This window comes from Monodon monoceros, unplaced genomic scaffold (assembly GCF_005190385.1).
Source record: "Monodon monoceros isolate NGI ecotype Baffin Bay Population unplaced genomic scaffold, NGI_Narwhal_1 Super_Scaffold_11, whole genome shotgun sequence".
Classification (NCBI taxonomy): domain Eukaryota; kingdom Metazoa; phylum Chordata; class Mammalia; order Artiodactyla; family Monodontidae; genus Monodon; species Monodon monoceros.
Window position 1 is genome coordinate 2429176 of NW_021703767.1, and position 26255 is coordinate 2455430.

At 43.9% G+C, this 26255-nt stretch overlaps 1 protein-coding gene across 3 annotated transcripts in view; it reads left to right on the plus strand.

The window, feature by feature from the left end:
- Positions 1 to 25974, plus strand: part of HSF2BP (heat shock transcription factor 2 binding protein) — an 83077-nt gene extending 57103 nt beyond the window's left edge. For all 3 annotated transcript variants that reach the window (XM_029215230.1, XM_029215231.1, XM_029215232.1), the window contains one exon: positions 24506 to 25974. In XM_029215230.1, coding sequence (XP_029071063.1) covers positions 24506 to 24714 — 209 coding nt within the window. In that variant the 3' untranslated portion in view covers positions 24715 to 25974. The remainder of the gene's footprint in view (positions 1 to 24505) is intronic.
- The last annotated feature ends 281 nt before the right edge of the window (positions 25975 to 26255 follow it).

Here is a 26255-nt window from a genome sequence, read left to right on the forward strand (position 1 = left end):
GCCACCTATTTGGGCTAATAGGAATGCTGAAGATATGTAACTAAACTTTCATCTGCATGCAAACCTCTCAGCCTTTCTCTGTGCATATGACCCAAATATATATAACCAAATGCCAAATATTCTCTGTGATATAACCAAAGTCCAGATAAGAGCGTTGCATCTCTGTGTGAGATGATGGACAGCTGCGCACAAACTGAAGTGTTTCATTCATTCATTGGAGATGTGTTTTTGAGCACCTCCTACATGTTACAGGTGCTTGGGATCATCTGTGAGCCAAACGAGATCCCTGCCCTCTTGGAGCTTTCATTCCCGTGTGGAAGAGAGATAGTAAACAACAAGCAGACCAACCAGGGGAATTACACAGTATGTCAAAAGGTGACTGATGCCACGGGAAAAGAGAATGTGACACCACAGTGGGGTAGGGAGGTGTGAGTTAGAGGACGGAGGTACACTGTCCTCACTGAAAGGAAAATGATGCTTAAACTAACTTTAGAAAAACGAGAGGAGCTATTCACAGAAGATGCTGGAGTAACTCAAAATTTGAGAAAAATCTAAACAACCAAGCTTTGGGAAGGGCGGGGTGAAGCCAACTGCAAGCTGGAGGATCCCTCTTTGCATCCTTGTGTCAGCACTCTGACCCGGCTTCAGTGACCGACAGCACAGAAGAACTTCCCCCAAGTGGCCAGCCACATAGCCACAGGCAGCTCTGGATCACACCTAATAGTTCTATGGCCCAGACTGGGAAAAATACTCCTCTTCGGCAGCTCCAGCCAGAACACACCTGGAGGATGACTCTGGTCTGGCGCAGGCCACGTGCCCTTCGCTGAGATCGTCACCATGGCACCACCAGGCCCCACGCTGACCAGTGATGAGGGTAGAAGGCAGGAGCATGCCAAGCAGACCTAAGAACAGCCCCACGGAAACTGAGTCAAGGCTAACTTTCCTAGCCCAGGGTCCAATCACGCCACCAACAGTGAATCTGGGGACCCCACCTCTGCCTAGGCTGGTGAACAACCTGAGGAGTGTACAGAACAGGAGGTGCGTCCAGGCAATGTTGGGCCAGAGGTGGCCACTAACTTCTTGCAGGTCGTGGCAAAAAGACCCAGACGCTTGGGCAAAGTGGTGGGGATTCAGAAGACCCTCAGAGACCCAGTCAGGGCTCAGTTCAGTGAAGAATTGGAAAGCAAATCCAGAACAGAGGCCGGAGGCCACGGGGAAAGCTAGAGAATGCATAAATGGCCTGAGGGAAACCGGACACCGGCTCCTAACAGACGAGGAGCAGCAGAGGGCGGCTCCTGCAGCGGGTGGAATGGAGACCACGGCCAAGGGCAGGGCAGAGGCAGGCTTTCGACAACAGGAATTGTGTGGAGATCTAAGATCTGGTTCCAACCAAAAGGAAATGTACGGTTTAGGTGGATATGACTGATATTTATGAAACAAGATACCAAGAAAATGTTAAATCAATATGTCTCTAAGTAAAATGGGAACCCAAAGGCGACAGGACTCGACGTGGGCTAGCGCAGCAGCAGAAAGCTCCTAAGAGGCGTGACCTGAGCTGAGCCTGCAGAGACAGCAGAACAGCGAGGACGGACCGAGTAAGGCGGTGTTCAGAGTCGCTGGGTCTGATGGCTCTGCATGCCTCGCATAAGGGGGATGGTACGGTGTTTGTCTTTCTGTGACTGGCTTGTTTCACTCAGCTACCTCCATGTCCTCGAGGTTCAACCACGTTGTGGCAGGCTGAAAAATACTCCACTGTACGTATAGACCACAGTTTCTTTATCCGTTCATCTGTCGATGGACATTTAGGTTGCTTCCTTATCTTGGCTATTGTGAATAATGCTGCAGTAAACATGGCTATGCAAATATCTCTTCAAGATCCTTTTTTCAATTCTTTTTGGGTATGTACCCAGGGATGGGATAAACTCTTTCACTCTTACTAGAAGCCTTTCTAGTAAAAAAAAAAAAGAAAACCACGGAAAACTCTCAAATATTATTGACTTGACACTTGGCCTTCAGGTCCAATAGGACAAAGAAGTCAGCCTCCCCACAGGATATTGCGGGGCCTGTTCTCTTTGATTAATCAAACCTTATGTAACAATTTTAACCAGAAACATAGTCTAAGTGTTTGATTTTTAGCTGTTGATAGAATTGAGTGGTCAAATGACTGCTTCATATCTTGAAGGATGTCAGAAAACATTTGGCTTACGTATGTCAAATCCAACAAGCTGAGAACAATCGAAAATTTACTCTAGTCTGATAGAGGTATAATTAATTCATGGTCACAATTTAGAAAGGGGAGGTAGTTTATATGGAAAGATGAGTTTGGTGTGGGACATGCTCAGTTCGGGGTAACAGTAAAAAAAGGAAAATATCTGAAGGGAGCTATCCAACAGGTCCTTGGAGATGAGAAGCTTGGAGTTCACGCGATAGGCCAGAGGCATGGGTTTGGGAGTCATTATTAGAGAAGTAACAGAACAGAGGACTGGGAGTGTGGAGACTGTCATGCAGCAGAGCTGGCCCTCCCAGGGCCATGGGGAGAGGCCTGAGCCCTGAGGAGGGGTCTCCGGGAGGCCGGAGTGAGGAGAGGCAGGGCGAGGGCAGAGCTGGGCCTGGCCCCCCTCTGGCAGTTCCCTGGTTTGTGGTTCTGGGCGAGTCCTTTAGATTATATGACAGTCAGGCTTGTCATCTACAAAGTAGAACTGCAAATGTGTCTCTGCTTTCCTCAAAGGGAGGCCATGAGAATTTAGTGTAACAGTAAATGGAAATGATTTATAAATTTAAAAAAAGGAGAAAATAGTCATTTGTGAAGAAAGGAGTCTAATAGTGTCAGATATATGTTGAAGATCAAGAAAACAGGAATGGAGAAAAGGCTTTGGTGATCTTTGAAAAGATTTTCTGTAGAGTACAGAATTAAGGACAAAGGAGATTGAAGGGAGGGGATGGGGAAAGGAGAGCAGTAGTGAGGGTAATGCTGCTTGGGCGGGAGTTTGTTAGTGAAAGGGGGCTTCGTGTGTTGGTATTAAGGGTATTAAGGGTAATCAGGTCCTAATTTTCAGGTTTTGAATTTCAAATAGAAAGGAAATAATTAAAAATAAGAATTAGGGACTTCCCTGGCGGGCCAGTGGTTAAGACTCTGTGCTTCCACTGCAGGGGGCGCAGGTTCCATCCCTGGTCGGGGAACTAAGAATCCTGTGTGACGAGCGCTCAGCCAAAAAACAACAACAACAAAACAAACAAGAACCCCCAAGCATTAATATACCTTACTTTACAGCACACTGTGACCATAACATTTTCTTGAGCAGGGAGTTATTTTCTCTTGCAGTTCATCTTCAAACGGTGAGTTCTTTTCTGGCATAAAAGTAGTTACTAAAATGTGATACTTGCTTCATTTTTGGCGGTTTGTTTTAATATGGTCTGCTAATATTAGAATAGTTTTTATAATCATTCTTTCTGTATGAATTCTGCATTATCCTTTAAGGAAAGACATCGTTAAGTGTTTTTCACTAATTCACTGATGGAAGATCCGACGCTTAGGATTATGGTTCTCCATGAGATTATCCAGCCTCAGCTAATGAAATTTCCCATGTGGTTTGTAAACGTTCCAGCTGTGAACACGCTCTACTGATAACACGAGTTACGTAACACCTTGGAAGCCAGTTTACTCAGGAATCAAAAGAAAGCCTCTAGAAGGTGAAAATTGGGAAGTTAGTGTTTATCATATATTTGCTGGGCTATATTTTGTGGAAATATATTTTAGCATTTTAAGTGCTAAATTATAGAGAAAAACTTGCATGTCCCAAGATCATATGGCTCCAGGAGAGAGCCTGGCTAGAACTTGAAGGTACACGACCTGAGCATCTTCTAATCTTGCCTGCGTTACCCTCCCAGCCAGAATGTCCACCAGGCCACAGAGGCTTCTGCAGAGCAGGGGCAATGCCAGGGCACCAGGAGGCCACCGGGACTTCAGCTCAGGAGCAGCACAGAAGGCAGGGACCCCTGACCCCACTTAGCATGGGAAGGTGCCCGTTAGTGCTCTGCTTACGTTGCGTGCAAGGCACAGGGTTCTTGAGTCATCTCTTACAGTTGGATCAGATCGTAACACGCAAAGATTATAGCCCCTGTTTTACAAGATGTGAAACTGTGCACTCCACAGCACTGAGAGTGACGCAGTCCCTGAGCTTGTAGCACGTGGGGTCGGAACCACTTTGCCTTTCTCCCATGATTTCTGTGGTTGTGTCTGTATATTCTGGACACTGTGCGTGACTTATCCAGCACCCCACGTCGTGTCCCTCGTATCTGTTACTCAGGGCTTCATTCTCCCTTTCATGGACCATATGACCCCGGGAAAGAGATTCTAAGCTCCAGTAGGGGCTTTTGTGGGAAAAAAAAGAACATACACACGCACAAACCTACCTGTGCCCTAATATTCAAGCTTGGGTCCCCATCCATAGAGGTTGTAATTTAATTGATTGGGAGCGGGACCCAGATGTTGAGGTTTTCACACCTTCTCGGTGACTCCGATGTGTAGGACAGGGTTGGGGGTTAGTGGTCTGAGGCGGTCATGGCAGTCCTATCATCGTGCCAGTGATTGGTTTAGGATTCAGGGCTTATTCCACTCAGTGCGTGGCATCCTTCTGCCCACGGTCACTGGTCCGGAAGGGGATGCATGAGCTACGTTAGGCCCGTCCAGACCCCAGGGATGGTGGAGAGGCCTTTCCCTCACCGGCTGTGAACCAGGAAGCACGTAGCCCCGCGTGCTGCTTGCACCTCCCTGTGATTGAGTGCGCCAGCCTTACGGTGACGCTGTGCAGGGTGGAGTGGGGGGAAGAGGGGACCCAGGTCTTTGATAGCATGATTGAGCCAGTGAACCCAGCTCTATAATGGACGTGATATGACATCATAAATGTTATTAGTGCTTAAGCCAGTTTGAGTCGTAGTTTTGTATTTTTTGCTAAGTATTCTGACTCACTGTTTCTGTAGTAAAATTCAGTAGAATTTCCTAAATCAGTTCCAAGTTTCTCGATATGCAGAATGAAGGGATGCAAAGAAGGTGTGATAGTCGGAGGTAACATCTGCATTGCCTTGGAAGCGTACCCTGCCAGCATCAACGTACCTGCTTTGCTCTTCTTGACAAAATGTGAAGATTTAGCAGAGTTCTTTGCCTGTGGTTCAGAAGTGCCGGTCGTAGGTTAGGGGTGCAAATCCTACTTACTAGTTGTTGATGTTGAGCAAATTCGTTGACCAGCCTCTGCCCCCACTCTTCACCTGTAAAATGGTGACAGTGACATCTGCTTCGGAGCGGTTACAGGGATTCAGTTAGTCCATCCATGGACACAGGGCACCAGCACAGTGCGTGGGGCTGGGGCTAGGCTGAGCCACGTGGAATTGCCAGTATTTGTCCATTTTGGACCTATAAAAATGACAGTTTCACATGGTTCAGCTGAACACATTTTTAATAATAAGTGAAAATTGGGAACTGGGGATGTCATCAGGATAATTAAAAGCATTATTTTGGCCTCAAGTAATGTTCAGTGAAAGTTGTTTTTTTTTTAAATGGAGTTAGCCGTGTTTCACTTTACTTCATGGGATTTAAAACCTCAGCCAAAGAAGTAACTTACGTGTTTAATTTTCAAGGCTGTGCGCAGAGTACTTAATTCTTAGGAAGACAGATTATAATTATACCATTCTTTAAAAGGTTCAGCATCGCCGAGGCAGGGTTTTCATCCGTGAGACGTGATAGTGGAGGGTTGCCTTCTATGTACTGTTTTGTCAAATATATGTGACTGGCTTCTTTTTAATCCAGGGGCCCACACCCACGGTGCTTCCGTGGTGAGCGGCAATGGAGCACACGTGGGTACCGCACGTTCTCTGTGCACTCGCTGCGTGACGGCCACGGGACCAAAGTCTGTGCTTACTGTGCCTTGTGTAGTCTTTACAGCAGGTATATTTTATACACAAAGATGCTAAGGCTCATAGAAGCGTAGGGTTCTCTGAGGCCACACAGCTAGGAGTGTGGTGCTTTAGAATGCAAGTTTAATGCTGTGGATGGTCACAAAGGCGTAGAACAAACAGCAAAACCTTCACTGCTTCTCCACTTGGAAATTTAAGTCACTGAGCTCTGGACCCAGGAGGGCGGTGGCTCTGTCTGAGGTTGGTCTCCTTACGCACGATTGCACGTGGGGACCTGGAAGTGACTTTTGAGTTCGGAGTCGAATATCCTTAGGACCTGCCACTGCCTTTCAGCGGGCCCCAGTCTTGGCCACTGTTCACCACAGGTAGGAAGAAAGCTCCTTAAGGAGTTTTCTTATTCTGTGGCGGGACCCTAGCAGTCCGCTCCATCCTCCTGCGTCACGGAGGAAGGACATCTGACTCTGGCAGGCTGACTTGACTGCAGACGGTAAAGAGATGTTGCCCCAGAGTAAAAAGGCAGTAACGGGTGTGAAAGCACTTTGTAAGGGGTGAACTGCTCATCAGGTGTAAGTTGTTTTTATCATTATCTCCTGGAAAGCATCAGGCCTGCACAGGGTGGCCAGTACTCCACTTGGTCCTGCAGCAGTTGGGGTTCAGTTCCTCCCACCTCACGGCTGGAGAGATCCAGTGTTTTCTTGATTCCTGAAGGAAGCCTGAGAGCCCAGGTGAACGATGGAGTTCTTGCGGCAGGCTTACGGCTTCTCCATGGAAACACGCGGGCTTTGAAAGAAGTTGCTCTTATTTTCAGGGTAAAGGGTTAGTTCTCTAGCACCTAGAATGATGAGGTACCCGTGGGTCTGACCGAAGCTTTGTATTTTCATATGCTGTGAACTTTGTCAGTGGCTGATGGCCTGTTACCAGCATTGTGATATAAACACTGTAACATTTGAAAACTACCAAACCCTGGAGGTTCAAATATTTTGAGTCCGATTTTTTTTTTTTTTTTTTTTGCGGTACGCGGGCCTCTCACTGCTGTGGCCTCTCCCATTGCGGAGCACAGGCTCCGGACTCGCAGGCTCAGCGGCCATGGCTCACGGGCCTAGCCGCTCCGCGGCACGTGGGATCTTCCCGGACCAGGGCACGAACGTGTGTCCCCTGTATTAGCAGGCAGACTCCCAACCACTGCGCCACCGGGGAAGCCGCTATTTCTCTTTTTAACAAAGTATTTCTTTCAGTGGTTACTCTAGGGTATAAGATACACATGTTAACTTATCACAGTCCACCTTCAAAATATACCCCTCATGTGTAGTGTAAGAAGCTTACAGCAGTGGACTTCTTTTTCCCCTTTCTGTTCTCTTACAATTGTCATATGTGTGTTGAAAACCTCAAAATACATTTTTATTATTTTTGCTTTAAACAGCTACCTTTTAAAGAGATTGAAAAGATATGAAGAAAAAGGTCCATGATTTACCGTTTCTGCTGCTCTCATTCCTTTGTGTAGATCTCAGTTTCCACCTGGTATCACTTTAACATTTCTTGGGGTGCAGGTCTGCTGGCGTAGAATTCTCTCAGTTTCTGTTTGTCTTACAAAGGTTTGCTCACCGTTAATTCTGAAAGATGCTTTTGCTGGGTATGGGACTTGAGGTTTCATTACTCTAAACATGTTGCCCCTTGTTCTCTGGTCCACATGGTTTCTTACCAGGAGTCTGCTGTCATTCTTACCTTTTCTTTCTACCTCATGTTGTTTTTCCCCTCTTGTTGCCTCTAAGAATTTCTCTTTATCAGTGGTTTTCAGGCATTTGATTGTGATGTGCCTTTACCTGCTTGGATCTGTAGGTTTGTGGTTTACCTCAAATTTGAATATTTTAGGCCATCATTTCTTCAAAATATTTTTATGTCTTCCCCCTCCTCTCCTTCTAGGACTCCAGTAACAAGCTTGATATTGTTCCACAGGTCACTGGTGCTTTTTGCTTTTTTTTTTTCTTTCAATATTGTTTCCTCTTTGTGTGAGGGCAAAAGTTCATCGAAGAAAATTACAGTATGAGGGAATTTGGTAGCTTTATGTTCTCCCTTGGGCTTGTGGCCATCCTCCTCCTCAAGAAGTACTTAGGAGCAGGCTGTCCCGGCATCCAGCTCACAGCATCCTCTTCATGTCCCTGCCACTGCTTCTCCCCACACTGCATCATCACAGGAAACAGAAACAGCTGCTGGCACAAACCCTTATGTTTAAAATTTACTTTCTATAAACTAATCTTTCCAGAAAAATAACCCAAAAGGTAACTCTTGGAAAGATCTTTCAGATAAGATGCCTAAATTCTGTCAGGCCATAGGTGTGTGATATTCCTCATGGCTGAAGGAAGTGCAACAGCCAGTCAAAGTTCTAGCAGCTACACATACTGAGCCCTTACTCTAGCCAGCATGTGCTTACGTGCGTTCTCTAGTGCGTTCTCTCAAACCCTTTGATGTGGTGTGTGTCCTGATTTACTGACCAGGAAACCAAGGCTCAGAGAATGTGAAATCCTTACTTGCCAAGGCTGGGCAGTTAGGAAGGTACCATATTTGGTGTTCATATCCTGGCCCTCTGACTCCAAACCCTGAGCTTGTGTGTTTTCTCCTGGGCTATGCTGGCTTTATGATTTAAACCTACATTTAACTTGAAATGTGAAAACTGTGCGTGGCCTCCATCTAATGGATTATATACCATTTTGAGAAGTCTGTTTTCCAGTGGTATTGCTGTTATGGTTACTAACATCTGCTTATTTTCATGTATTTTGACATGTGTTGAAGTGGGACTCATTTGGTTGTGATTCAGGCTCTGCATATGTGTCAGAGTTGACCCATCTGCCATGCAAGTATATTTTAGAAAAGGAGCAAATTCCTAGCTGGGCTAAGTAACCCTTTTTCCACTTCCCTCTGTGTGTGATCTGTTGTCTAAAGTATTGTGTCGAGAAAGTTGAGAAGTGATTTTGGAAAGAAGGAAATGAGGAATCTGTGTTGGAGTGTGATCCAGAAACAGATGAGCTGATGGAAGAAGCCAAGATGCTCACATCCATTTGGAGGGAGTTTTAATTGGTAAAGGTTGAAGTTATAACATGATTTTGGAAAGAAAAAATTAGAAATGTGATAAATGATTAGACACATTACGTTCCCAGATCTTTAAAATCCAACTAGAAACCACTCTCTAGGGAGCCTTTCCAGACGTCCCACCCCCAAGACTGATCATTCCTTCTTTAGGGTCTCATGGTGGATATTACAAACAGACTTATATTCGTACTTTCTTAATCTATTGCTTGTTAATAGCCTGGAACTATTTTATTGAAAAAAATCCCAGAGTAGTTGAGAGACTAGAGGATGTATTTCTTTTGTCTCCCACAAAGTACACTGCTGGGGCTTGGCATCCCCTCTGCAGACTCTGCCGCTGAGCTGGGGGCGTTTCCTGCCCCTCTGGCGGCTGGCGCCGCGGGCAGGGTGCACTGAAGCTTGGAGCACCCGGGAAGCTCGTAGTTTACAGGTGTTCCTCGAGCGCCGAGCCTGCCCTAGGACCTGGACGTTCAGAAGTGAACAAGACGGAGCTCTTCCCTTGTGGAACTTACATTCAGGTGAAAGACTTGACAACCGGCAGAATGGCGGAGATCGTGTAATACAGAGAAGGATGGGGTGGTGTGAGGGCCTCGAGGCACAAGGTGGGGCTGCTCTGTGGGCGTGTGAGTGCAGACCTGAGTGAAGTGGGGGACAAGCCATCAGAGTTCTGCGAACAGAGCGGCCCGGGCCGCGGAGGGGCAGTGGGAAGGCCCTGCGGTGGCCGTGGCCGTGAGAATATAGGGGTGAAGTGGCGGTGTGGTGGAGAGGTGCAGGGGAGTGTCAGGAAGGAGGTCAGGGAGCCCGTCGGGCCGGGTCCCCTGGGGCCTGGAGTGGGCTGTGAAGGTAGAGCAGGGCAGCCCTGGTCTGAGGGGTGGTCACGGGGCTCCATCTGGCTGCCGTGGCCGGGGCCGGGGGGCTGGGGGGCAGGTTCAGGGTGTGGGTGGGAGGTGTGGCGGCTGCGGGTAGCAGCAGCGGCGACGGTGATTGACGTGCGTGGATTCAGGGTCCATTTGGGTGGGAGGGGGATATGAGGGAGGGCAGGCTGGGGTGATGCTTGAGTTTGGGGCTGAGTAGCTCGGTCCCTGGTGGTGCTATTAGGAGGACTTGGGGAGGAACCAGTAGTTTGGTGCGTGTGAAATTCGAGATGCCTGTTTGACTTTCAAAGGGGGGTGCGAAGTGCACGGTTGGGTTTCTGAGTCGAGTTCATGCAGAGGCTGGGGCTGGAGACCACTCTGTGAGCCGTCATGGTGTAGGAAGCACATGTGGCCCTAGCCGTGGACCGCGTCATCCCGGGAGTGAGAGGGCTCTGAGGACGGGCCTGGGCCGCTCCAGCGTCTTCAGTGCAGGAGGAAGAGGAGGGGGAAGCAAAGGAGACGCTGAGGTAGCACGACGGAAGCGGGTCGAGGGGGGAGAACCCGGAGGACGTGGTGTCCTCGAGGTCCCTGAAGACCGTGAACCCGGAGCGACTGTGTCACATGCCCCTGAGCAGCCGAGCTGCAGTCGGGGTAGCCTGCAGGCCAGGAGGGGAGAGGGCCTGGCTGGGGGGCGCTCGGGGGGAGCCTGAGGCTGGGTCGTCAGCAGCTCCTCAGCAGGGCTCACGATGAGCAGCCAGGTCAGTGCGGCCTGACTCAGTACACCCCGGGTGTCAGAGTCCTTATGCGGACGTGGCGTCGGCGTCTAAGGCGGTGACACCGATGTTTGGGAATGGCTCACAGATTGGCTCTGAAGGCAGTTCCAGGAGGCATTCCAGAAACCTTCTGAACAGTGACGGTATTTCTGGAACGAAGCTGAAGCCCTCCCGGCTGACTGCTTCGGTGGAGAGCAGGCTCTGGGTTGTGAGAGTTCTGGAACTTGGTAGAATGGTTCCTCTCCTTGCTCTGAAGTGCCCTGGAGATGCCCCGTCTGGGAGGGAGAGCCAGCTCTTGGAGCCAGGGAGTGGGCAGCTGCTGACCCCCAGCCTCTCCTGCCATGTTGAACTATTGACGGAGGGACCGGTTTCCTTCTGTTTGGTTTTGTTGCATTCAGTAGCTTAGATTTTCGTGGAGAGGAATTAAAAATCAAATTATATTTTAATTGTTCTTGTAATTTAACAGGATTCTATGGTCAAACCTTTTGTAGTCACCTTGAAATTCATGTCTTATCAAGCTCTCTTTTTATAGTTGACTCCAAACAAGCCACAGCACGCTCGCCCTCCCTTTTTCCCTGCTCGCTCATCCAGATGACTGCTCATTTCCCCAGGCTCCCCAGGCGTGTAGGCTTGTCTTTCACCCGCTGTCTGAGGGAAGACAGGGCAAGGTGCTGGGCTCTCAGAGCTCATGTGCGGGTGGAGCCAGGCGGCAGGAGGGTGCTGCAGCTGGAGGGTGCTGAGATGCCCGCCAGGAGGAGAAGTGTTTGCTCGCTGGTTTATGTTAGAGTGCTAAAGGGACTCAAATGCTGTTTCAGGATGAGGCTTCTGTGGCGATATTAAATGTCATGAATCTGATCTGTCTTAACCGTTAAGGCTCAATAACTATCTCCTGGTTAGGGAATCAGAGAATAAGTTTTGGTTGATTTGTGAAGTTGGATTTTGTTTAATTTTGATGGGATTTATTCCTTGATCCAGTGAAGGATCAAGCATTTAGGTGAGGGCTGGTGGTGCTGTGAGCACCGAGAGATGTCACCAGCTGACGCTGGGGGGGGGGGCAGTGCAGGGACGGCCAGAAAGATTCATAGAGGACGTGAAACAGTAAAAGAGTTTCTAAAATGCTCACTTGTCACTTGGAACAAATAGTGTACACGGCACGAATTGAGTTACTCCTGCTTAGATTTTAGTTGGTGACACTGGTGGCCTTAGAGATGTTTGTACCTAATGGTTTAATATTTGTACCTAATGGTTTAACATTCAAGGCACCTATTTCTTTAACTTAAGGAAAAAAGGCCTACAAGCAACAAAGGAAAACCAAGTAAGTATTTCATTCCTTGGCTGGCTAAGCTGCTGCGTGGCGTGTAGCTTATTTTGAAGGCATGTTTGGCATTATTTCTTCTCAGAATCCCACGGTCAGACTTGGGTCTAACAGACAGTCAGTCTGGGCCATGCTCCCAGGAGCAGAGGCCCCTCTGCAGGGTATGAACCACGGCTCTCCTGCCTGACTGGGAAACTGGATGCACTTTGCATACAATGGGACTCGTTGTGGTGCAGGTGCATCTCTGCGGACCAGCAGGCTTTGCACAGCACACGTGCCGGGTGTCAGGCGCAGTGTCAGCCGGTCTGCAGAGACTCCCAGTGAGCATCCGGGGTGCGCATAGCCCTGGCTCTGGTTCTCTGAGGGTTACTGCCTTGTCTCCCACGTTCAAGAACTTGAAATTTGCAGGGAACGTGTATTAGGGTTCTCCAGAGCAATGGAACCAGTAGGATAGATAGATCGATAGATATGAGGAGATTTATATGGGGGCCGAGAAGTCCCATGATCTGCTGTCCGCAAGCCAGAGAACGAGGAAAGCCAGTGCTGTAGTTCAGTCCCAAGTGCAAAGGCCCAAGAACCAGCAGCGCCGTGTCCAAGGGCAGGAGAAGATGGACGTCCCACTCAAGCAGACAGAGCGAATTCACCCTTCCTCTGCCTTTTTGTTCTATTCAGGCCTTCAGTGAATTGTCGATGCCACCCACACTGGGGAGAGTGACCTTCTTTACTTGGCCTGTGGATTCAAACGCTGATTTCTTCCAAGGAAACCCTTACAGACACACTCAGAAATAATGTTTTGCCAGCTCTGGGCATCTCCTAGCCTAGTCGATTTGACACATAGAATTGACCGTCACAGAAGGCAAGACTTAAAAGAACTAATTTGAGATGGTCCAGAGTACTCAACGAGATGCTTGATGATAACTGACACTTCTGAGTGCTTGCTCCGTGCCAGGCCTTATCCTGAGCCTGTTACATGCATTTCACTATACCATCCCCTCACCGGCCCTGTGAGGTCACTACTAATGCCACCCAGGGAGCAAGTGGTCAGGCTGGGACCTGAGCCAGGCAGTGGCACTCCCAGCAGAGCAGGGGTCCAGGGAGGAGAGACATCCGTGTGGGCCCGAGTGGGTAGGCGGGGTGGACCGCAGGAGTTGGGGGGCCTGGGAAGAGCGTCTCTGGATTGACTTTGGCAAGTTGTTATTTTTCTTTCTCTCCCCCTCCTTGCCTTCTCCCCTTTCTTCCTCTTTCCCTTCCTTCCTTTATCAAAATAAGTTTAACAAGTGTAACATATTTAGAGAAGAGTACACAAGACATACAGGCCAAGCTGAGAGAACTGTTGCAAGGAGCACTTATTAAAACCACCAGGCTGAGGAGTGGGAAGTCACCAGCACGCGGGGATCCCTTTGCCCCTCCTGACCCCTGCTGCTCCCTCCTGCACTGAACCTGACGTCAGGGGAGTCTCATGTTTTGTGTCGACGTCCTCATTTACGTTTTGTTTGTAGGTTCCTGGTGCTGTTGCCTGTTCATTGCCGTATCACCACCAGGTGCCTGTAGCACCCCCGTCCCCAGTTGTGACAACCAAACATGTTCCCTGCAGGGCTAAGTGCCCCACCCTGGTTGAGAACCACTGCTGTATAATATTTCATTATATGAGTTTATCCATTTACCATTTGGATTGGACACTTGACTTGTTTCAGGTTTGCGGGTTTTACAAATAATGCTGCACCAGAAATTCTTGTGCCTGTCTATGGTAAACGTGCGTATTTTCCTGTTGGGTGTCTGTTTAAAAAAATTGAAGTTTCAGGACTTCCTTGGTGGTCCAGTGGTAAAGAATCCACCTTCCAATGCAGGGGACACGGGTTTGATCCCTGGTTGGGGAACTAAGATTCCACGTGCCACGGGACCCCTAAGCCCGCGTGCCACAACTACTGAGCTCGCACGCCTCAACGAGAGAGCCTGCGTGCCACAAACTACAGAGCCCACATGCTCCGGAGTCTGCATGCTACAGCTACAGAGCCCATGTGCCCTGGGCCCATGCACCACAACTAGAGAGAGAAAACCCACACGCCACAGCTAGAGAGAAGCCCGAGTGCCGCAAAGAAGAGGCCGTGTGCCATACAGAGAGGTCCCGCAGGCCACAGCTAAGACCCGACGCAGCCAAAACAATAAGGAAAATAGATAAATAAAATAAATACATATATTTTTTAAAAATAATGGAAGTTTTGATCTATGGAAGTGTGTCTTCAACTCTATAGCTTGTGCAGGGCTGTTTTCCAAGATGGTTGTACCCAGTGTAAATTTGACCGACAGCATGTTAGCCTTCTGCCTCCTTTCCATTCTCGCCACCCCTGCTACTGTCAGCCTTCTTCACCTTAGCCAGTCTGACGGGGGTTATTTTATTGTGGGGTTTTTTTTTCTTTGTAAATTTATTTATTTTAGGCTGTGTTGGGTCTTCGTTGCCGTTCACAGGCTTTCTCTAGTTGTGGTGAGCAGGGGCTACTCTTCGTTGCGGTGCGTGGGCTTCTCATTGCAGTGGCTTCTCTTGTTGCGGAGCACGGGCTCTAGGCGCACAGGCTTCAGTAATTGTGGCACGTGGGCTCAATAGTTGTGGCTCGCGGGCTCTAGAGCGCAGGCTCAGTAGTTGTGGCTCACGGGCTTAGTTGCTCCGCAGCATGTGGGATCTTCCCAGACCAGGTCTCAAACCTGTGTTCCCTGCATTAGCAGGCGGATTCTTAACCACTGCGCCACCAGGGAAGCCCTATTTTATTTTATTTTTTTAATTAAAAAATTTTATTCCAGTTTTATTAAGATGTAGTTGACATACAGCGCTGTATAAGTTTAAGGTATACAGCATAATGATTTGACTTACATCCATCATGAAATGATTACAGTAAGTGTAGTGAACATCCATCATCTCATACAGATACAAAATTAAAGAAATAGAAAAAAATTTTTTTTCCTTACGATGAGAGCTCTTAAGAATTTCCCTCTTAACTTCCATATATAGCATACAGCAGTATAAATTATACTTATCATGTTGTACATTATATCCCTAGGACTTATTTATCCTATAACTGGACATTTGTTCTTTTGGCCACCTTCATCCAATTCCCCCTTCCTGTACTCCCTGCCTCTGGTAACCACAAATCTGATCTTCTTCTATGAGTTTGTTTGTTTTTGAAGTATAATTGAGGAGACAAAATTTCTAAGATATCTTATATCTGAAATGTCTTTATTTTACCTCACCTATAATAGTCAGAGTTTGGCTAGGTATAGAATTCCAGGTTAGAATTACTTTTTATTTCTGAATTTTGAAAGCAACATTCCATTATCTTCTAATGTCCAGTGTTGAGAAGTTTTGATTCCTGATTCTTTGTATATGGTGTGTTTTCCCTCTAGAAGCTTGTAGAATTTTCTCTTTGTTTCATTTTCTGCACTTAAATTTTATGTTGATACGCCTGGTGTATTAGATGTAACTTTTATCAATTTTGCTGGAAACTGAAAGGGACCTTTCAGTTTAGAAACATATCTTTTGATTCTAGGAATCTTTAAAAAATTATTTTGAATTACTGAGTCATTATAGAGTGATCTTCTCCTATCTGTTGACACAGTTTTCTCTTTTTGGAATATCTAATATTTGGTGTTGGGCCTCTCTTCTTTTTCTCCTATTGTTCATCTCTTTGCTTATTTTTTTTAATCTTTTATTGAAAATTCTATTGATGAAGATAAACAAACTTGAATAAATGGAAAGATAAATCCTTTTTTGGCTGAGAAGATTCTATATTGTTAAGCTGACACTTTTCCCCAGTATGTCAAATAAAAATACTGATTGGGGAAGCCCTAGCCAGCCACAGCAATCAGATAGGAAAAAGAAATAAAAGGAATCCAAATTGGAAAGGAAGAAGTAAAACTGTCACTGTTTGCTCTGTACATGATGCATGTACACAGAAAAGACACCACCAAAAAACTACTAGAACTCATCAATGAATTTGGTAATGTTGCAGGATACGAAATTAATATACAGAAATCTATTACGTTTCTATACAAGGAACTAAAGGAAAGAGAAATTAAGGGAACAATCTCATTTACAATCACAGCAAAAAGAATAAAATACTTAGGAATAAAATGAAGGAGGTAAAAGACCAGTACACTGAAAACTGTAAGACACTAATGAAAGAAATTGATGACGACACAAACAGTTGGGAATGATATACCATGTTAATGGATTGGAAGAATTAATATCGTTAAAATTTCCATACTACCCAAGGCAAGCTACAGATTCAGTGCAATCCCCATCAAAATTGCTGATGGCGTTTGTCACAGAACTAGAACAAATAACTTTAAAATTTGTATGGAAACAGAAAGACCCTGAATAGCCAAAACAATCTTGAGAAAGAAGAATGGAGCTGGAGGAATCATACTCCCTGACTTCAGACTATATTACGAATCTACTGTAATCAAAACAGTATGGTACTGGCACAAAAAGAGACACATCAATGGAACAGAATAGAGAACCCAGAAGTAAAGCCACACACTTATGGTCAATTTGTCTATGACAAAGGAAGCAAGAATATACAATGGCGAAAAGACAATCTCTTGAATAAGTAGTGCTGGGAAAACTGGACAGCTACATGTAAAAGAATGAAATTAGAATATTTTCTTATACCATATACAAAAATAAACTCAAAATGGGTTAAAAACCTAAATGTAAGCCTGGAAACCATAAAACCCCTTGAAGAAAACATAGGCAGAACTCTCTTTGACATAAATAATAGTAATATTTTTTTGGATCTGTCTCCTAAGGCAAAGGAAACAAAAGCACAAAAACCCCGAATGGTACCTAATTAAACTTAAAAGCTTTTGCTCAGCAAAGGAAACTGTTGACAAAATGAAAAGACAACCTATTGAATGGGAGAAAATATTTGCAAATGATATGACTAATAAGGGATTAAATCCAACATATATAAACAGCTCATACAACTCAATATCAGAACACAAAGAACCCAATTAAAAAATGGGCAGAAGATTTGAATAGACATTTTTCCAAAGAAGACATACAGGTGGCCAATAGGCCCATGCAGAGATGCTCAGCATCGCTAATCATCAGAGAAGTGCAGACCAAACCACAGTGAGCTGTCACCTCTCACCTGTCAGAACAGCTGTCATCAAAAAGACCACCAATAACAGATGTGGGTGGGGATGTGGAGAAAGGCGAATTCTTGTATGCTTGCTGGGAATATAAACTGGTGCAGCCACTATGGAAAACAGTATGGAGGTGCCTCAAAGCTAAAGATATTGGGTTGGCCAGAAAGTTCGTTCAAACAAGCGAAGGAACTTTTGGGCCAACCTAATAGAACCAGCCCATGATCCAGGCATTCCACTCCTGAGTATATACCTGAAGAGAACAAAAATACTAATTCAAAAAGATATATGTATCCCAATGTTCATATCATCATTATTTACAGTAGCCAAGATATGGAAGCAACGTAAGTGTCCATCAACAGATGAATGGATAACGAAGATGTGGCATATATATATGTATATGTATATACATGTACACACACACACACACACACACAATGGAATGAAATTTTGCCATTTGCAAAAACATGGATGGACCTGGAGGGCATTATGCTTAGTGAAGTAAGTCAGCCAGAGAAAGACAAATAACTGTTTTATCACTTATATGTGGAGTCTAAAAAATACAACGAATGAATGAATATAGCAAAACAGAAACAGACTCACAGATATATAGAAAAGAATAGTGGTTGCTAGTGGGGAGAGGGGCAGGTTAGGGGCAAGATAGGCATAGGGATTAAAAGGTACAAACTACTATGTATAAAATAAATAAGCTACAAGGATATATTTTACATCACAGGGAATATAGCCAATATTTTATAATAACTTTAAATGAAGCACAATCTATAAAAATTTGAATCACCATGTTGTACACCTGAAACTAATATTGTAAATCAACTATACCTCAATTAAAAAAATTCTTTAAATTTTTTAAAAAAATGACAAACACTGGAAAAAATGCCAATAGGAATTTTTTTCTCTAAAAGAGATTTAGTTATTTATTTTTTATGGGTTTATAACATTATATGTTTCACGTGTACAAATTTATATTTTGACTTCTGCATACATTACAGCATGCCCACCACCGAAAGTTTAGTTTCCATCTGTCACCATACAGTTGACCCTCTTTACCCATTTTTCTCTTCCCCACCCACTTCCCCTCTGGTAACCACTACTCTGTCCTCTGTATCTATGTGTTTGTTTTTGTTTGGCTTGGTTTGTTCATTTAAAAAATTGCACATATGAGAGAAATTGTACAGTATTTGTCTTTGTCTGACTTATTTCACTTAGCATAATACCCTAAAGGTCCATCTATATTGTCTCAAATGGCAAGATTTCATCTTTTTTTGTGGTTGGGCAGTGTTCCATTGTGTGTGTGTGTATTTATATATACACACACACATATATATATATATACACACAAACACACACACACACACACACACCACATCTTATTTATCCATTCATCCATCAATGGACACTTAGGTTTCCATATCTTGGCTAATGTAAATAATTCTGTGATGAACATAGGAGATCAGGTATCTTTTCAAATTAGTGTTTTCCTATTCTTTGGATAAATACCCAGGAGTGGACTAGCTGGGTCATTTGGTAGTTCTATCCTTAATGTTTTCAAGAACCTCCATACTGTTTTCCAGAGTGGCTGCACCAGTTTATATTCCCACCAACAGTACATGAGAGTTACTTTTCTCCACATCCTCACCAACACTTACTTCTTGCCTTTTTGATAATAACCATTCTAACAGGCACGAGGTGCTATCTCATTTTGGTTTTGATTTGCGTTACCCTAATAATTAGTGATGTTGAACATCTTTTCATGTGCCTATTGGCCATCTGTATGTCTTCTTTGGAAAAATGTCTGTTCAGCTCCTCTGCCTATTTTTAAATCAGGTTTTTATGTGTGTGAGTATGTGTGTTATATTCAGTTGTATGAGTTCTTTATATATGTTGGATATTAACCACTTATCAGATATATGCTTTGCAAATATCTTCTCCATTTGGTTGGTTGCCTTTTCTTTTTGTTGATGGTTTCCTTTGCTATGCATAAGTTTTTAGTTTGATGTAGTCCCATTTGTTTATTTTAGCTTTTGTTCCTTTTGCCTGAGGAGACATATTCAGAAAGATATTGCTAAGGCCAATGTCAAAGAATGTACTGTGTTTTTTTTTTCTAGGAGTTTTGTGGTTTGAGGTCTTACATTCAAATCTTTAAGCCATTTTGAATTGATTGTTGTGTGTTGTGTGAGATAGTGGTCTAGTTTCATTCTTTTGCATATGGCTGTCCAATTTTCCTAACGCTACTTATTGAAGAGGCTATCCTTTCTCCATTTTATGTTTTTTGCTCCTTTGTTGTAACTTAATTTTCCATATTATGTGTGGGTTTATTTCTGGGCTCTCAATTCTGTTCCATTGATCTATCTATCCATTGATTTTCTGCCCAAACCATACTGTTGTGATTACTATAGCTTTGTAGCATAATTTGAAATCAGGGAATGTGATACCTCCAGCTTTTTTCTTTTTCTCAGGATTGCTTTAGCTTTTCAGGGTCTTTTGTGTTTCCATATAAGTTTTAGGATTGTTTGTTCTATTAATGTGAAAAATGTCATTGGAATTTTGATAGGAATTGCTTTAGGTAATATGGACATTTTAACAATGTATAACATTCCAATACGTGAGCATGGGGTATCTTTCCACTTCTTTGTGTCTTCTTCAGTTTCTTTCAACAGTGTCTTATAGTTTTCAATGGACAGGTCTTTCATCTCCTTGGTTAAATTTATTTCTAGGTATTTTATTCTTTTTGTTGCAATTGCAGATGGGATTGTTTTCTTAATTTTTCTTTCTGATAGTTTGTTCTTAGTGTAAAGACACCCAACAGATCTTTTAATATTGATTTTATACCCTGGAACTTTACTATATTTGTTTATTATTTCTAACAGTTTTGTTGTGTGTGTGTGTGTGGAATCTTTAGGGTTTTCTCTATGTAAAATCATTTTTCTGCAAACAGTGACAGTTTTATTTCTTCCTTTGCAAACTGGATGCCTTTTATTTTCTTTTACTTGCCTAATTGCTCTGGCTAGGACTTCCAATAGTATGTTGAATAAGAGTGGTGAGAGTGGGCATCCTTGTCTTTTTCCTGATCTTAGAGAGGGATAGCTTTCGGTTTTTCACCAATGAGTATGATGTTAGCTATGGGTTTGTCATAGGCCTTTGTTATGTTGAGTTATGCTCCTTCTCTACCCATTTTATTGAGAGTTATTATCATAAGTTAATGTTGAATCTTGTCAAGTGCTTTTTCTGCATCTACTGAAATGATCATATGATTTGTACCTTTCATTTTATTAACGTCATGTCACACATTGATTGATTTGCAGATGTTGCACCATTCTTGCATCCCTGGAATAAATCCCACTTGATTGTGGTGTATGATCCTTTTAATGTATTTTTTGTATTTAGTTTGTTAATATTTTATAGAGGATTTTTGCATCTGTGTTTATCAGAGAATATTGGCTTGCAGTTTTCTTTTTTGTGTTGTCCTTGCCTGGTTTTGGTATCAGGGTAATATAGGCTTCATAAAATCAGTTAGGAGGCATTCCCTCCTCCTCAGTTTTTTTGGAAGTGTTTGCATCCCTTTGTCTTTCGTACCGCTTTAGAGAGATTTCCTCTACTTTATTTTCCATACTGCCTATTGAAGTCTTCATCTCTACTATCGTGCACTTAATTTCCAGCTGCCTTTTTTTTTTTTTTGAATTAAAAAACTAGCATCCCATTCTTGCTTAATGGATAATACAACGTTTTAAAAAATCTCCTTGAGGAGGAGATTAATAAAGTTAAAAAAAAGTTTTCTTCTCATTGCATAGTCTTTCTTTTGTCCTCCTTTTGTTTTTGTTGAAAATGATAATTATCTTCTTCTCAGGTGTCTGGTAATGCATCGTTCTGCGCTTGTGTTTAAGGGTGGGATTTATAATGCCGATTGGAAGCCCTGAGCATGTGAGTGGGGCTTGTGAACTTCACTGTAGTGTGAGCTGGCTCAGCCATTCTCAGCCATTCACTGGGAACCCACAGGTCAGTATCTTTAGATGTTTCCTCTTGGGTTGCTCAGATTGCCCAGAGAAGACTCATCCAACTCTAGGAACGGAGAAGGGGAAGAAGGAGCATCTTAGAATTTGTGGGTATGTTTTAGCTTAATCCAATGTGTTTTCCAGACAGAACCTCCATCTTCAATTGTGCCTAATGTCCCCTGCTCCAGAGATTCTTTTTTTGAACGAATCTTAGTAGTTTATGTCTTCCAAGCAGTTTGTCCATTCCATCCAAGTTGCAAAATTTATGGGCACAACTTTCTTCATAATATTCCCTTATTATTCCTTTAATATCTGTAGGTTCTATAGTGATTTCTCCTCTTTCATTCCCCAAATTTGTAATCTGTGTCTGTCCTTTCTTCCTTCCCCCTTTCCTTGTGTAGCCTGGCTAGAGTTGTATCAATTTTATAGATTTTTTTTAACAGGGTCACCTTTTGGGTTTACTGTTTTCTCCCCAGTTGTTTTTTATTTGTCCTCATTTGTATTGATTTCTGCTCTTTATTATTACCTTCCTTTGGCATGTTTTGGGTTTGATTTTTTCTTTTTTTTTAATAGATGAAAGCTAAGGTAACTAATTTGAGACCTTTGTTCTTTTCCAATATGAGCATTCAGTGCTATAATTTCCCCTGATAAGTGATGATTTAACTGCATCTATAAATTATGATACTGTGTTTTCATTTTCATTTCGTTCAAAGTATTTCCTAGTTTTCCTTATGACTTCCTTCTTGATCCATACATTATTTAGAAGTATGTTGTTTTATTTCCAAATATTTGGAGATTTTTTCACATATTTTTCTGTTATTTATTTTGTATTTCTGTTATTTTCTGTTATTTATTATATATTTCTGTTATTTCTAACTTAATTCCTTGTGATCACAGGACGTACTTTGAATCCTTTTGAATGTATGTTTGGTCAAGTTGGTTGATAGTGTTGTTCAGGGATTTTGTATCTTCACTGATTTTCTTTCTTTTTTAAAATCAGTAATGGAAATAAAAGTATTAAAGTTTCCAACCTCTGATTGTGAATTTATGTGCACTTGGATTTCTAGCATATTGTGCTTTGTTTCTCTTGAAACTCTGTTGTTAGGTACATACCTAATTAAGACTGTCATGTCTTTTTGATGCATTAACTTCTTTATAATTATACAATTATAATTATAATTATACAATTATAATCCCTCCTTATCCATGGTAATATTTTTTGTTCTGAAGTCCACCTTGTCTGATAATAATATAGGCTCTGCAGACTTCTTTTAATTAGTGTTTGCATGGCATGATTTTATTCTTTTATTTTTAACCTGTGTCTTTATATTTATCTTGGGTGTCTTGTAGACAATGTATAATTGGGTCTTGATGTTTTGTGCATTCTCTGTCTTTTAATCAGTGTGTTTATACAGTTTTCATCTAATGTATATAGAAATACAGAAATATTTCTAGTTGTTTCTTTTTTCCTCTTTTTTATCCGCTGTTGGATTATTTAATATTCTTTTTTATCTGCACTGTTGGCTTATCATTTACATTTTAAAAACTCTTTTTAGTATTTTCCCTAGGGTTTACAATACAATATTTAATTAACTGTGATTAATTAATTATATTAATTAATCACAGTTAGTTGAAGATTTTCAATTGAAACATTAAAAATCTTTAAATAATATTGTACTGCTTCAGGTATACTGCAAGAACCCTAAAAAAGTGCTTTCCCATCTATTAATCATATTTATTTCAGATTCCTTTTCTAATTGTTTCTAAATCTGGGTTATCTCTGAGTCTGGCTCTGCTGATTACTTTATTACTGCAGTGGGGTTTTGTTTCCCTTGCTTTGTCATTGTAATTTCTGATTGAGTGTTGGGCATTGTGTGGAGGGCAGTAGAGCAGAGGTCAGCAAACTTTTTCTGTAATGAGCTAGCTATTAAATACTTTGAGCTTTGAGCGTCATGTGTGGTTTCTGTTGCATATTATTCTTCTGTTTTGTTTTCTTTTAAGGTAACTCTTTAAAATGTAAGAACCAACCTTAGCTCACAGCCTGTGCAGAAACAGGTCCTGGGCTGGATTTGGCCCTTGGGCCACAGTGCACCAACCTCTGCAGGAGAGAATGAAGTACACAGAGGGTGTTTACACCTCCTGTTCTGCGGGGCTGTCGGTGTGGGCGTTGGGCTGGTGTGGGTTTTGTCACTGTGGTGACCTCTGTGCCGCTGGTTTGCAGTCTTCTCCTTCCTTTTGCTGCGGGTGAGGACTGAGTTGCCAGTCCTTTGTCAGTCTCCACCCCCAGCTGCGGGCCTTCCCTTTGGGTCTGTGCCTCAGGAGGGGTCTCCTTCCATCCTCTTGCCCCTCCCGCTGCTGCCGTAGACTGCTTTTGCTGGGCCGCTGGAGGACGCAGGGGAGCTCTCTGTTGTTTTGGTTCGGCTCCCATCCACCTGCCTCTGAGTGGCGCCTTCCCCGTGATCCTGTCCTCCTCCCTGTGGCAGCCGCTCTGCCTGTGTCTTTGGCAGTTTTTGTGCCAGAGCAAGTTTCCTTCCCCTTCCCCCGAATAGGAGCACTTCAACGGTCTGAGCCCAGGGTAGGACAGGGTTTTTTTTCCGCTTCCCAACACAGCAGTCTTCACTGAGCCCTGGTAGCTCTCGTTCAGTGGGGAAGGGCTCTGGGGGCCTTGGTGCTGTGGCAGTTCCCACTGAGGGTTTGCTCAGTCTACTCTCTCAGTCCACTTACTTCTGAAAAGGTTTTTAAAGTGTAGTGCTAACAAGGAGGTGCTGATTTTGAGTCTGGTTCCAATGACAATATCTAATCAAGAATCAGGGGCATGTTAAAGGCTCCCAGTAGAGAGACGTGGTGAGGAGAATTGGATCCCTGGTGGTTAAAGGTTATAACTTGTGTTGGGCTGTTGTTTCAGTCCAGCTGCTTTTTAGTGGTTGCTACAGTATATGCAGGGCTGCCAGGTTCTGTAACTCCAGAGAGCATTCACACGGGAAAACGGAACTCACTTTGAGTGTTGCAGCTGTGACTTTGCGGAACTCAGTGGCCTGAAGAGATGCCATATCTGTATGTGGTCTCTCAGGGCTTTGCTGCACTTGGAGTGAAAAGGAAGTAATACCTCTTAAAGCAATCTTATAACTGGGCAGAATTACAGAAAACTACATGAAAAGCCCTCATATTTTTAGTTCAGCATTTTAAAGTTACGTGACTGTGATATTTGAAGGTGGGATGTTACTAGAGGATGCCATTGTCATGCTCCTCTTATGAGCTAAGCTTTTACATCAGGAAGTGACACTGTTTGGGGTCAGCTCATAGTTTACTAAACTGTCACATCCATCATTCAGAGAGGCCAAGAACCCCTGAGGGGTGGATTCTGTCCCAAGGTCCCTGTAGAAGGTTTTGTTCTAACCAGAAGTGTTACCTCTTTCCCCCTAGACCCGGACACAGAGGTGTGTCTTCACGTGCTGCGCCTTGTCCAGTCTGTGGTGCTGGAGCCAGAAGTCTTCTCCAGGACGGCCTCGGAGATCCGCAGCTCCCTGCCCCTGCAGCGCATCCTGGCCATGGCCAAGAGCCGCAACCCTCACCTGCAGGCCGTGGCCCAGGAGCTCCTGGAGGACCTGCGCACTCTGGAGCGTGATGCGTAGGGGTGCTCAGCGCCGGCATCCTCTCCCTGGGTCCCCACTTTGTCTTCTAAAGCCACCAGCCATGTGCCATGTGTTACAGATAGCAAATGTGATGCCTAGAGACGGCTGTGTCCTGAGATGTGCCCACCTGACTTGCTCCTGGAAGTGAACGTGCTTGTGGGTGGTGGGTTAATCTTGCCGGAGGTGAGCCTGAGAAAGGGTCTATTCTTCCGTGAAGACCCACGTCAGCTGCATCCGGAAGAGGGCCCTCTCACAGTGGCTCCTGCTGCCCAGGAGACCCTGAGACCTGTCGGTTCCCCCTAAAAGCGGAAGGTTGAATAACCGCCTACCCCGTTGGTCAGCGTTTTCCTGAGATACCTTTCTTGAAAAACAGTTCATTCGGCTCTCTAATAATTATAATTAATTCCCCACCCCCCAGTTCAAGTTTACCTTTAAATCTTTTGGTGAACCTGCTATTTCAGCTGATACTGGACATTTTAGTTCTATATTTTTGTGCCTCTTTTATTTTTGAGTAAAGAAAGTCAGAAGAATCATTGGTGTGCTACAATTACTGTTTTCTGAAATATTATAAACTTGATGTTAGGAAGGTATATATTACAATGAATACGCGTGGTTGGTGGAAAAATCTCTCCTTACGTTGTTCCGGGTCCTTTGGCTGTAAGCTCAGGAGTCCAGTTTTTCTATAACAGTATCATGACGAGGGCCTCCTAGATTAGAGCACGTGCAGCTGCTTGGAGTTCTTTAAACAATGTGCACGCGTATGTGTACCAGGTCCCCTCATCATGTGTCCTTCTCAACCGCAGAGAACAGAGGAGGATGTGCTCCATTTCTCACAGGTGCCACAACGTGTGAGTGCGGTTCCCTCTCTGGCACTCCTGGAGGCATAGCAGTGCCTCAGGATGACGCTGCAGGCCAGTGGTCTCTGGGCATCCTGTAGGAGCAAAAACACTTGCAGGCGTCCCATACACATTTGTATGCTGTTTCTGCTTGCGTGGCAGTTTGGAATAACTTCATGTTTCTTTTGTAGGCAATGTGCAGTTTATGGCTAAGGCTGAATGAAGGCGCTTACAGGAAGGCACAGTTGCTTGAATTTCACGAGCCGACATATTGTGGAACCTGGCTCATCAGAACCAGAGAAATGTTGTAAAAGGCAGTTTAAAATTCACGGAGGCAGAAATTGGTCCATCTGTGCTGTGTGGCTCTGTAGGTCCTGTTGATTGGCAAATAAAATTGAGAATGTTGTGTTTTTGTTCTTTTCTAGCATAGTATCATTTTCATTTTGGTTATTTGTTTGATAAGGTAACAGGAGATAAACTAGTATAATTAGTTGTGCTGCCTCTAGAAATGCAGGGTCTTTTTCCTGCCAAAGATGGGATCAGTGGCTTATAGAGAAAAATGAAACCGGGCCAAACCCATGAATGTTGCATAGTTTAGGTAATTAGTAGATGGATGTGATTAAGAAGGATACGTTTTTCTTCCTCCTAATTTTAAAGTGCTAAGGATAGCAAGAGTTCTTATGAAAACTCCTTAAGCAAGAAACA